This window comes from Necator americanus, chromosome III, assembly GCF_031761385.1.
Source record: "Necator americanus strain Aroian chromosome III, whole genome shotgun sequence".
Classification (NCBI taxonomy): Eukaryota; Metazoa; Nematoda; class Chromadorea; order Rhabditida; family Ancylostomatidae; genus Necator; species Necator americanus.
In genome coordinates, this window is record NC_087373.1 from 38,327,317 (window position 1) to 38,341,214 (window position 13,898).

General features: G+C 39.6%; 2 protein-coding genes across 2 annotated transcripts; both read left to right on the forward strand.

Moving 5' to 3' along the window:
• Positions 1-1,772: 1,772 nt before the first annotated feature.
• Positions 1,773-7,889, forward strand: RB195_012269 (uncharacterized protein; the record flags this gene model as incomplete). Its single annotated transcript, XM_064194047.1, has 2 exons — positions 1,773-1,845; positions 5,059-7,889. 2 exons carry the CDS (start codon positions 1,773-1,775, stop codon positions 7,887-7,889), a joined length of 2,904 nt encoding a protein of 967 aa, XP_064051630.1.
• RB195_012270 (uncharacterized protein) lies at positions 4,718-7,889 on the forward strand (the record flags this gene model as incomplete). The annotated part of the gene is made up of 2 exons (XM_064194048.1): positions 4,718-4,762; positions 5,049-7,889. 2 exons carry the CDS (start codon positions 4,718-4,720, stop codon positions 7,887-7,889), a joined length of 2,886 nt encoding a protein of 961 aa, XP_064051631.1.
• Positions 7,890-13,898: the final 6,009 nt, after the last annotated feature.

Sequence of the window (13,898 nt, forward strand, 5' to 3'; positions counted from 1 at the left end):
AAGGATAACTATAAACACCACGAACACGATGTGCAAAAAAGCTGAAAACTCATAGAATTCCCCGTGGATCGTACTCAGAACCTTCTAGATAGTGCAAACGATCCACCACCGACCATGTTTCTAGCTCAGTAACCGCTCGAAACAATGGGAATCCGGTAGAAAAACTCGCCCCATCGCCAATCCAGCGACCCATCGTCATTCCAGGGATCGTTTACGATGCACAAGGACAACAATTCCCCCAATCATCTAGCAACAATGGTGAAAAAGTGAGTGGATGACAAGGAGCAGAAAAACACTCACTCACTCCCCGGAAAAAAAACCATCCGGAGATTTCCTTCAGCTTTCCCTGCAACTATGAAGTTCCCTGGCTATTTATTCCCTGAGTTTCTTTTTCCTATTTTTCCAGGACAAGCAAATGAAAAACACAGCAACAGATTACCTCCGTGTTTACAGCCCCACTCATAACCAGTCCTTGAAATATGTGCGTAAGACGAAGCCAGAGAGCTCGCTGAAAGTTTCCCTTCGGGACCTTTGCGAAGAAAAGAGGCCAGTCACCTTTGATTTCTGGCCCGTAGTCACCGCTCGGCAGTAATGAACTCAATGCTTTCACATAATCCCCGGGGATTTTCTGCCAGCACTTTTTCGAGCTATTAAAGGCGTTCTCAGACGCAGCGATGGACTCTTCTGGACGTTTTTCCAGAAGTGATTTGTTTACCTCATGTATGTGTAGAAGAAAGGAAAGTGGAAAGAAAGAAAAAGACGTTCCGAAAAATAGAGGAACCAAATAATGGTGTAACTAGCTCTAACCACTTTTTCAGGTTGTTCTTGAATTCTTCTGAAAAAATGTGAAATTATAATGTGTGAAAAAAATTGCTGCGTAGAAAAATTGTGCAAAAAAATTGCACTGTGAAATCGTAGTGTACTAAAATTCCACGAAAACTGTACTGCAAAATTTGTAACACCTGCAGAAAACTATTGAACCAAGAAGATTTCTTCTACGCAACAGGTTTTCTTCTTCGAACTTTATTTATAAAAATAATAAAATATAAAAGTTAAAATTTAAAATTTTTATTGAAAACATTATTTAAAAGATAGAATAAAAATACTTCAAAAAATATTCAAGATTTATGTTAACCGACGATCTGCTTGGCAATTTGTATAAGTACTGAACACTTAAATAGTTTAGCTCTAAAAAAAGTTAAGCAAATCAAATAAATCAAATGAAAATTTTGAAAAAAAATAGAATAGCTTGAAACATTGATTAAATAGCTTAGAAAGTCTAGTTAAAAAATAAAATAGTTTTAAAATATAAAAATAAAATGCTTAAAAAGTTCGCGGTTTAAGTCCTTCCATTAAAATTTGATTCGAGTCCGAACTAAATTCAAGAATTTAAATAGATTCATTGATTTTAGTCCAATGATAAACTTAATTTGGAGAGTACTAAATATATGAAAAAAACAAATATAAATATAATAAACAATGGAAAGAAAATATGGAATTTCATTAAAGAAATATTAGAGGCTCTTCCAGAAGTGCGAAAGTTCGACTTTTCTCGAATCCTGACATAGAGATTGCAACTTGTCGATAGTATTAGAGGGTCGTGTCGTTTTTTCTTTCGAGACTTCAGGAAGGAATATACGAAGAAGATCCGAGAAATGTAAAAAAAACCATTATAAGTGCCAGTCAGCAAATCGAGTCACGGCAGTCCATCGTCGTCGACTACTGGGCAAACATATGGAGTGGGGGGAACCTCGTCGGCTGTGGGCATGGTGATGGCATCGGCGGTGGCGGTGGCGGCCGGTTATTGTCATGTGAAAGGAGGCATCAGCAGCAGCAGCAGCAGCAGTTAGTGTCAAACAAATTGTTGTCGAAATAACGTCGATGCACTTCCCGACGATGACGACGATGACGGCAATGACGATGACGTCACCCGGAAGATTCCCGAAACCGACGATAATCTGTACTCGGTGAATATTGCTATGGAGACAGCACGTGCTGCTCAACGACTTGGACAAAAGGGAAATTTTTGTGGGCACAAAAATCCATGAAATGCACACATACAGGGAATGGGAAAGCAGAGAGGGGGAAAGGCAAGCGGCCAGTAGTAAACAAGACTGTTTGAGTGCGCTGAGTCGGACGGACGAAACGCTCTTGCACCTGAAATTAACGATGAATCACGGCGTATTTCAGACAAACACGCCGGGTCTGGAATGATTAACAGCGTAAAGGATCTTCAGGCGAAAAAATTCCCCATTTTCCTTCCTCAAATCTCTAAATTTACTACTGTTTACCTTAATTACTACTAAATTCTCACATTTTTTCTCATAATTTGATCAATTCTTATTAACTCATATTTATTTTATTTTATTTTATTTATGAATTTATACTAGGGATCTTCCCGAGAAAAAATTCCCCATTTTCCTTTCTCAAATCTCTAAATTTACTACTGTTACCTTAATTACTACTAAATTCTCACATTTTTGATAATTTGATTAATTCTTATTAATTCATATCTATTTTCTTTTATTTTATTTTACTTTATTTTATTTTTTTATTTTATACTAGGTACCTTCCGGAAAAATTTCCTTTTCTCTTTTTCTTATACAAGTTCTTAAATTTTATTAACTAATTATAATTTAAATAGACACATTAATTTTTATTGCTTCGTATTTATTAATTATATTTTATTTTATTCATTATATTTATTACATTAAAGATCTTCCTAAAGATGACTCTATTTTTCTTTTTTCTTTTCAATTTTATTAACCGCTTATATTTTCAATAATTACATCAATTCCTATTGAATTACATATTTATTTTGCTTCAGTTTATTTATTATATGAAAATATTAATATACTATATTATTTTATTACATTATTATTATTAACACTATTTTTATACTACTATACCTTCGCTTTTTTTTAGCTATTATTATTGATTATTTTTGACTGATTATTTTTTTAGAATGTTTTTTTTTATATTTTAAGTCCTTACAAAATTTTATATTGTTTTATTTCACTTTTTATTCGTTTAATTCTCCATTCATTCATTCATTCATTCATTCTCTCTTTCATTTGCTAATTTTTCTATCTATGTATTTTTTCGATTAAATCATTAGGATTGTATTTCCGCACATAATTGACGGTGTTCGACAGAAATCCATCATGGTAATCAATTAAATCAATCAATCATTATTTTTTTCGCTCGTGAGCAAGCGACGCTGTGAACCCAAAATGCGACGGGTGCGACGGTCCTGATGGTTGTTTGCTGTGATTCCTATGAAAAAAAAATTTCCCTCAATTTTCTCTCTTCAATTGAAGCAATTGGAGTTTTTAGAGTTTTTACGTAGTTTCTACAAATCCTGAATGCGAATCCCACGCAACCTCATTAGTTCCCAGATCCATCGATTAGCTCGTCTTTAGAAATTTCTGGAAGAGTTTTGCTTTTCCAGTGAAATCACTCTCCCTCTAAGCTGCGGTGAAGTCACATAAATGACCGGACCTCGATTACTGTAATCTTCCGGAATGATCCAATTATTTTATGGCTTTTTTTGCCGGGAATCCGTTAAAAAAAACCACCACACAATCCGGGTGCTTAATCACCGTTGTATGACACTGGCTCCGCCCACAATCTCACTTTCCCCTATCTGTATGCCACTTGAATGTCGAACGTTGACGAAATGTTGCATCTCGAGCCATGAAATCGAAAAGTTTAAATAGATGTTCGTGTGGTGGGCGGAGCGTTCAGTAGAAATCATTAATTTCTCCTGCATTCGTATGGAACTGGTACTTGCTTCGGATAAAACCGAGAATTTTCTGGACTGTTCTAAAATCATTCACATCAACAAGGGATTTGTGGAGTGATTTCTGAAGAAATATTTTTCAAATCGCTTTATTATCATTTATTATCATTTTTATTTCATATATTTGTTTGCTCATTATTGCTCATTTGTTTTTTTTTTAATTTTTTTTTTCATTTTTAGCCCTACTTATTTCTTTAAAATCCCTTAAATAAAATTTTTAGGCCTATTTATTTATTTTTTCATCTATTTGTCCATTTTTATAGAAAAAATATGCTCTAAGGATAGATCTCATGAAAACTTTTACTGTTTCCTCAACATATTTCCGGAAACTTAAGGGATGTAAACAAGTAAACAAATAAATTTGAAAGAACAGAACTCTTCTGTAGAGTAGCAGACCTGTTCTCAGCCTAAAAAATCCTTGAAAAAATCTATATTTTAACTGAAATGCAGTTAAGGTCAGCTGACTTACGTATGTGTCCCTTTTTCCAGAGGGTTGACGCCCTTAGACATCTATAATTTATGAGTGTCTCATCCAGAAGACTTCGAGGTTTTGCTAACATAGCCATTTTTATGGATTATGGATGCTTAGTTCAGAGAGTGGAATCATAAAAACAACAATAAAAGTCATAATTATAATGATGGTTAGTTTTGCCTCTCCCTAGACGATTTTTAATGATAAATTATCTATTTATTTCTTATTTTTTGAATCAATCTCCCCCGCTGGCCCACAGTACAGGGAGCGGAGTCCGATTCGACAAAATAAATAGGATAAAAATAATATAATAATAGGATAAAGTAAAAAAAAAAAAATAATATAATAGTAGAATAAAAACGATCAATTACTAAGAACACCTGCTGCAAATCCTACCTCACGCCTCAAAGCGGCGCAGCGGTGGCCCTGGCCGTCGGGCAGCTATGGTGGCGAGACTTCGTCTCGGCAGGTTCAACCATGCCACAAAGGTGTCCGGCTAGTAGCCCGGTCCTTGGGCCAAGGCTACAGGCTAGCTAAGTGAGGAGGTAGTACGACGATTCCGGTGCCAGGCTGCTAGCTTGCTAGTGCGACAAGCCGACCGAGGACAACACCCCCGTCGCGTCATACTGCTAATGTCTACTATGTGTTCTTCAGAAGCTAGGGCGTACCCCAGAAGCGACGCGCATTGTCCTCGCCCGGGCAATGTGGCAAATATGCGAGGGCTACCGGCTAGAGGACGAAGCCGGCCAAAGAAGTTAGTCCGCTCATCGCCAGCAACATCCAGTGCGCTTGGCAACACTTAACGTTGGGACGCTTACTGGAAGAAGTCGTGAACTGGCAGACAGTCTCAGAAAACGCCGTGTTGACATATGTTGTGTACAGGAGACTCGCTGGAAAGGCTCCAAGGCAAGGGAATTAGGCGATGGCTACAAGCTGATCTACCACGGCACATCAAATCGCAACGGCGTTGGTATCATATTGAACGAGTCGTTTAGAAATAGCGTCACAGCGGTGGATCGACTATCGGATCGCTTGATGGCTGTAAAAGTAGATACAGGAGAAGTGGAATTGCGAGTCGTCTCTGCTTATGCGCCACAGATGGGCTGTAGTGAAGAAGAGAAGGCGTGCTTTTGGGAAGATCTGGAGCAGTACGTCCAATCCCTGGAAAGCGAAGAAGTACTTTTAATCGGAGGAGACTTCAACGGACATGTCGGTTCCCGGAAAGACGGATTCGAGAGTTGTCATGGTGGATACGGCTATGGAGCTCGTAACGACGACGGGTTGCGAATCCTGGAGTATGCTGTTGCAAGTGACTTGATCATTGCTAACACGCAGTATCGGAAAAGAAAATCGCATTTGATCACGTACACCAGCGGCGGTCGTGAAACACAAATAGATTTCTGGATGTTACGCCGACGAGATCGCCGACTTCTGCAGGATTCAAAAGTCATCCCTACAGACCATGTCGCTGCCCAACACCATCTGCTCGTTATGGACTTGAAAATCTCCCGTCCAAGGAAGAGACATCCAAGGACTGAAACACAGCGCATCAAATGGTGGAATCTGAAGGATCGAAAGGAGGTATTTTTCGCGTCCGTGGCTCCATCTACACTTCCCCACCCTACTCGTAGTGTGGAGGAAATGTGGTTGTCTACTTCCAGCGTTATACGTTTGACCGCGGAAAACACTCTGGGAAAGACGACTCTAGGTAAGCCAAAGGTACAAAAGGCTACGTGGTTTTGGAACGAGGAAGTTCAGGCGGCAATTCGTGAGAAGAAGTCCAAGTATAAGCTCTGGTGGAGGACGCGTCAGCCTGAAGATCGGGGTGCTTACCTAGCGGCGAAGAGGGAGGCTAAGAAGGCAGTCTCCAAGGCGAAGTCGGACCGCTACAAGGCTGTGTACGACATGCTTGATACCAGAGAAGGCGAGAGGGCAGTGTATCGTTTAGTCAGAGCACGTCATCGCTCAACGTTGGATATGGAGCACACCAAGATCGTTAAGGGAGCTGATGGAGCCGTTCTGCGCCGCTCTGGTCAGATCCTGGAGAGGTGGCGAGAGTACTACAATCACTTGTGTAACGAAGAGTTCTGTCATCCTCCCATCCCAACCGTTCCCAGCGTCGAGGGTCCTGTTCTACCAATTACTGCCGTCGAAGTCAGTGCTGCCCTCGCAAAAATGAAGTCGAACAAGGCAACCGGTCCTGATGACATACCTGTTGATATCTGGAAGCTGCTAGGAGATCGAGGGTCCATGTGGCTCGCAACTCTATTTAACAAGATCGTTGCAGAAGGACGGACTCCAGACGTTTGGCAAACTTCCGTGACCGTGCCTGTCTGGAAAGGGAAAGGAGACATTGCTGACTGCACCTCGTACAGGCCTATACGACTGCTCTGCCATACGATGAAGGTTTTTGAGCGTGTCCTGGAAGCTCGTCTGAGGAAAATTGTTAGCGTTTCACTCAACCAGTGCGGTTTTGTGAAGGACTGCAGCACTATAGATGCTATCCATGCTGTCCGAATCCTCCTGGAGAAACATCGAGAGAAGAACCGCAGTGTGCATCTTGCTTTTCTCGATCTCGAGAAAGCTTTCGACCGTGTCCCACATGAGCTGTTATGGATGTCCATGAGGTCGCATAGAGTACCAGAAGAATATGTGAGGTGGACGAAGCTGCTTTATGCGAAGCCTACCAGCGTTGTACGATGTGCTGTTGGAACAAGCAGGCCATTCCCTGTACGAGTAGGGGTTCATCAGGGTTCATCCCTCTCACCTCTGCTGTTCATACTGTGCATGGACACGATAACGAAGGAAATCCAGAAGCAGCATCCGTGGACTCTACTCTTTGCCGACGATGTCATGCTCGCGTCGGAGTCTCGAGATGATCTTCAGAAACAAGTGCAGTCTTGGAAGGATCAGCTGCAGCAATATGGATTGCGCCTCAACACATCAAAAACTGAGTACATGGAGTGCGGACCAAGGATAGAGGATGGTTCAATTCGTGTTGATGGCACCGAATTAAACAAGGTGAACTGCTTCAAGTACCTTGGATCCAAAGTGACTTCCACAGGCGACATTGATCAAGAAGGTCGAGCACGTGTTAATGCTGCATGGATGAAATGGAAAATGGCAACAGGGGTACTGTGCGACAAGAAAGTCCCTGTTCGACTGAAGTCGAAGATCTACAGGACGGTTGTGCGTCCTGTTGCCCTTTACGGATGCGAGTGCTGGCCGACAACGAAAGCCTTGGAAAGAGTGCTGCACGCTATGGAGATGCGGATGTTGAGGTGGACGATAGGTGTAACGCTAAAAGAGAAAGTATCCAACGACACTGTGCGCTCCATCTTCGGTGTCGTCCCGATAACTGAGAAGATGAAGGAGGCGCGACTGAGATGGTTTGGTCACGTATTGCGGCGGGAGGAAGATTCTGTTGCCAAAACCGCTCTGAAGCTCGACGTTTCAGGAGTGAGGCCGCGCGGGAGGCCAAAGATTCGCTGGTTAGACCGTGTGAAGCTGGATATGATAGATGCACGTTTGTGTACGGCTGATGCAATGGATAGAACCAAATGGAAGACAAGAAGCAGAAAAGCGGACCCTGCAACAACGCGGGACAAACGCTAGGAAGAAGAAGAAGAAGAATTACTAAGAACACCTGGAAGATAGGTGAGTAAAATGTAAGAAGGAACAAATAATCGTTGTTTATTTATTACAGGCGATGCCATTGACGTAAATTCCTGCTGTGATGCTGATTTTCTGCTGCTTTTCTCCTCCTTTCCGCTGCTTGTGAATAGGAATTGAATTTGAAGGAATTGTGAATGAATTTGTGAATTTATAGGATGTTTCGAGAAAACTTCCTTAAAAACGATGGGACCCAGCTGCACACACTACGAGTTTTGTAACGTGGAATGACAAGGATATAATGGGCACATAAAAGTTCTGTCTTTTACTTATTAAAAGTACATAGAATTGATCTATATTGATCGCTAAAATTACATGATTCTTAAACTAAGCGAAAATGCACAAATTTAAAGTTCTGGTCAATCTCTTCTCCACTCTTAGGATTTGCCAAGAAATTGTTTTGCTCGTCGAAATTCCATGATTCTTGAACTACGCAAATTGCACAAGTTTGTACGCAGTTCTGATGCGACTACTAAAATCCAGAGAGTATGATTTATTTGACACTTTTACATTTAAAGATTTATTTATCTGCTTGATATATTCGCTGCCGCTGGAAAGAAAATCTGGAACTATAGTGCATCGCCGCGTTACCGTTCAAAATTCACTCTTTTTTACTGATTTTTTATTCAGTTATTTATTTTTGTTTTATTTCATTTCATTCCTTTTCTCTTTTTTTGTGAAAAATTTTATAAAATACTAGAACACGTCCCAAATTAGTGCCGAAAATAAAACAGTCCCTTTTCGGACTATTTGTGAAATCCTGAATGTTCTATTGAGGATTTTTGCGACTTTAACGCCATTAATATGTTCATATTAGTGTTTAAATACATTGACGATGATCGTGCGCCTGATCGTTTTTATGGAATACGGTATCAGAGTGCTATTTTTGATCTCCAGCATATGATCCCCTGCGGCCCGTTCAATGTCAAAAATCTTGCGTAGGCTGTCCCATATCCTTGTTTGCTGTAGTTCTTCATCTTTTCTTCTCTCTTTTCTCTTTCTTCTCTTTCTTCTCTTCCCTAGTTTCTTGTTTTTTTTTGTACGTTTTGCATCAATAGGACTGTAAGTACGTGATTACGTATTCTCTATACGTTTAGGTGCATACGACCGTGTGCCGGTTGTACTTTCATCAATGAGTTAAAATTTTGCGGTCATCTTTTGAACAGAATGGAACACTTGACGTGACAAAAAAAAAACAAAACAAAAATAAAGGATTGAGCGTGATTCAAAAAAGGAGGGCAACCGCGGAAGTTCCTGACTCTTTTCTTTCTTTCACTCCTTCTTTGTTCCTTCTTTTCCTTCTCTTTCTCTCTGGATGATAAAATGACCTCGGATGAGTTTCCCATCCTGATAACATATCAGTCCACACAGGATAGTTATCGACCTGAAAAGAAAGAACAAAACGCGGAGGGACCGTTCATTAAAGGCGGGAACATACCGAACATTGCGGACGAAGTTGTATAGACAGGAAAAGATAGGAAAAGAAAAAAGCTGAAGGTCCCATCTGGACTAAATCCTACGTAAAGTGAATCACAAAAATAATCCAACGAAAAAAAGAAGCGTCTGGATAAGGTCCCTTTCCACATCATATGCAGAAATTCATCAGGCCTCGTTTTCTCGCCCGATCTAGGCTGCGATGATCAAAAAGAATTTGATCTATAATCGAATATGAGCGGGATCGCTATCAACATCGAAAAATCGATCATTTTCGGATGGATTGGCGGGGAATCCGCGTCGACACGACTTGCCCATTTGCGAATCCGTTGGATTTCAATTTCCGTTTCCATTGCACTGTTTACATATTTTCTTAGTGTTTTCCTCTTTCATTTCCTCCTCCTTTCACTCCTCAAACAACATTTTCTCGTCGTTCGCATCGCATCGCGTAAAGAAACACTCAGCACCAACAGCCTTCCAGTCGGCGCCCGGATGTCTGCAAAAGTGCGTAATGAACCGGTGGCGACTGGTACAACAGCACCGCAACACAGTGTATTCAGACACGATTACAGTTACACGACCAGCTACAAATATTAGCAAAAAAACGTATACGCTACAAAAACTTGTCATTGTCATTTTGTCGCCTTGTAGGGAAGAAAAAGTCGCACATCGCGCGTTGCGATACTTCCGATGTGGAAAAAAAACTCGCGTCGAGAGCTTCGCAAACAACTCGACGAGAGCGAGTTGCGCGAGTCGAGGAACCGAGGAGGTGAGCTGCGAGCTGTTCTATTCATTCTCCAAGTCATATTTACACTTCTACTGCTTCCTAAACAAACAACACCGGTTGACCTCAAACACACATATGTCAACATATGAAGAGCATATAGACGTGACGATATGAGAATGTCAAGACGAGGGAGCGGAGGAAGGGACGATTTTTCGGTGCGATTCCCGAAAATGATGAGATTTCCAGCATGCGGAGTGGTCCCGCACGGAAATTTCTGTGGTTACGGTATTAATGATAACTAGTGATAGTACCAATACATTTGTGACGATATATAAATGTTAGAAGGGAAAAGTAGTGGGACTACGAAGTTAGAATTCGCACGAATCCCTACCGGTCCTGCCACGATTCTCCCTGAAACCGTTAAGGGCTGTTTTTTTGCGGTACTTCTAAGGTTTCTCTAATATTTTCACTGATTGTGGTGATGTGGATTGGGGTGGAATGGAAATCCGAGCGGCCTCGTCTCCGTGGGGACCGAGGACAATTTCGGAAACATTTAGATTTTGATCTGTTCATTTCGCTAACTATAAACTTTCAATAAGAACGGAAATGGATAGATCACGTGAATTTCTCATGATGTGCGACAAGTCGAAGTCTAATGTTTTGTCTGATTCGTATTTCTCAGCGGTTTTTTTTCTCATTTCACGGAAATGAATTTTTTTTAACGAAACTACTTACAGTACCACGTACAACAATTCATCCGAATCAATAAAGGCCCTATAAGAATGGTGGCCTGGCTGGATATTGCGTCTAAGCGCAGTTTTTCGAGGTTCTCATTTTAATTCCTCTTAATTATTGATTAAAACTAGATAATTCATTATTAATTTATATCTGCCAATTATTTATTATTAATTGCTTATTTATCAGTCTTATTAGTCTTAAGATTATCACTTTATTTATGTTTTCTTGTTATGCCAACGAGAAAACATAAATAAAGTGATAATCTTTAATTTAATTTAATTCTTTAATGTATTATTTATTTTTTTAATTAATAACTTTTTATCACTTTATTATTTCTGTATTTAACAGTTCATTAAAACCGAGCTAAAGTAGTCAATACCGTACCAACTACCGAATTGTTATTGAATTATTGATCACTAAAATTATTAAAATTCCAATTATTTCGTTAAATACGTAGCATATCCTGGATTGTTACAGACTACTACATCACATTATTTCTATAAGATGAGATTATACTGTCAGAGAATTCGTGAACGTCATGCTCCATTGGTAATCCGTATGTTTGCCAACTTTAACCGCATTCACACACATACACACACAAAGAGACATTGCTGCCCTATTCATACAGTCAACATTGAACGACGAACGAACACAAAAGCCGAAAATTGAGGGACTGAGTGAAGAGGAAGAGTTGCTTGTTTAGAAGGGGATTTCTAGAATTCTACAATAATGCAACGAGAAAAGAAGTGAATCTTCTCTACAGAAAGTTTTTTTTTCGTTCCTCGAAATTTTTCAAAGGTTTTTTTTCATTCTTGGAGATTTTCTTCCTCAAGATTTTTTCCTCCAAAAATTTTAAGAAGAAGATCGGTTCAAGTACAGAAAACAAAGAATTTTCCGCCTTGATCTCATCGATAATCACGACATCTGAATGATTTAAGGGTCCCAATCATTGCGCATCGTATCGATATGCTTCATATTCTTAGAAAGGACCTTAAAAATGGTTAAGAGAATTTTTTTTTGATGGTATCGATTTTTTGTTTTTGTTTTTTTTTTAATCGTAGTTCCTACATCGATTTACAGTGCTGGGAGACACGAACGAACAAAAAAACAAACGGTTAGCGATTTCTGCACCTCCTTCCATAAATCGCCTCCGGTTTTAACGATGTAATTTAATAATAATAATAATCAAAATAATAGTAATAATGATAATAATAATAATAATAATACACAAAAATGTCCAGCCATACCGTCAATATTTCATGAATTCCAGTCAACTACGTACAAATCTCATGTTCATCGGACTACCCTCTGACAAAAAATGATCAATCAATACGTAAGTTATGCATTGGCGAAGGAACCAGAATAGATTTGCGGGATTTCAAATCATAATAATAATCAGCTCGATTTTCTCGGTAGAGAAAATCAAGAAAGTAATGGCGTTTTGGTGGTACTGTAAAGGTGTACTAATCCAGAAAAGCTTTTTTTTTAAGAGTAAATGGCTTCGTTCATGCTTTCAGTTACAATTAAAAAAAAAAACTAGTTTAAAAAAACATTAGTCTGAAACCATCAGAATGAAAAATTAGGAATTTCTCGTGGTTCCAGCTTTTTCAGAAACAGGAACAAACGGAATGGCTTAAGACGATGAAAATGTATGAAAAAAATGTGATGAAACGTTTTCATTCCGGCTTTCAACACCTCCTTTTCCTCCGTGGGGAATGGGAGTTGGTTTGGACGCGAGCCAAATTTCACATAGGTTAGTTCAAGCGGTGAGAACCATTCCCTAACCTCCTATGCCTCCAAGTCTAAAAAATAACCCTTAAAAATAAAAATAACAGATAAATTCAAAATAAATAACCTAAAATCTTAAAACTAACTCTTAAAAAATAAAATAGTAAATTAATTTAGGAGAAATAACTCTCAAAAATGTGAAATTATCACCCAAAAAAGGTGAATTATATCAATTTTGCCATCGTTACTACCGTATTAATCATCTCCCCAATGAAATTTATAATTTTGATGAGGATATTCTATCATCTATGTGCTCCGGAATAACTCATAGTTGTGTAGGGAATGATTCACAATTTCTCCTCTCTGGAATGTCCTTCACTTCCGTGAATTTTGGCGCTTATTCCATTATGCAAAGTGGCGTCGTGCAAATCTTCTTCACCTCGAAGAAATAATGCACGAATTGGCAGCAAACGACGACGACGGCAACCAACGAAGAGCGCCCGGCCACACTAATTGCGTTCGCCACTGCCATCGGCCGTCGGCCGTGTGCACAGCAGCTCATCAACGACAAAGTGGAAGTGGGAGTACAGGAATTCAGGAGGAGATTTTCACGGGTACCAAGACCGAGGGACCGGGAGGAAATCCGAAAAAAAATGTGTAGAACTGCCTTAAGATCGTTAGAGTGTAGGAGTTAGTAGAACGTGACCTACTTCTTTGATCACTTCAATTTTTTCACATAAAATACGCCCAAATAAATAAATAAATAAATAAATAAATGATAAAGGATAAAGCGTCTGGCGTTAATCAATCCGCTTGGGATGCGCCCCCACGTTCACTTCAATTCAGAATCGTTTGAGGTTAACGAATGTGTAACTAGCCTTGAACGTATAAATTGACCTGGTGGGGGTTGCCGATGAGTTATCTCAGTGTTTTTATCCTCTCAGACGAGTCTGGCACCAATTTATAAATTTATAAACCTCGGAGCGATGAAGTGCTTGGTTGGCACTAGTGCGGCTTCGAACCATCGATCCATTGTGCGGTCAAAACGGAACCCCTTACCGACTACGCTACACCGCCCCAAATAAATCAATAAATAAATAGAATATGATGACGACATACGTTTAATGAAAAAACAGCAAAATATATTACCATCCTGGTTTCTCTTTGTTTTGATGCCTACGCTGCACAACAAATGCTCTCCTTCTCCTTTAAATCGATCCTTTTTCTCCGGATTTCACCAGTTTTAAATCCATACTAAGCGTAACTCTAGACACGATGTGTTTAAGTAGTGTAAACGTTGTATAATGAGATTTTGAGAAAATAAC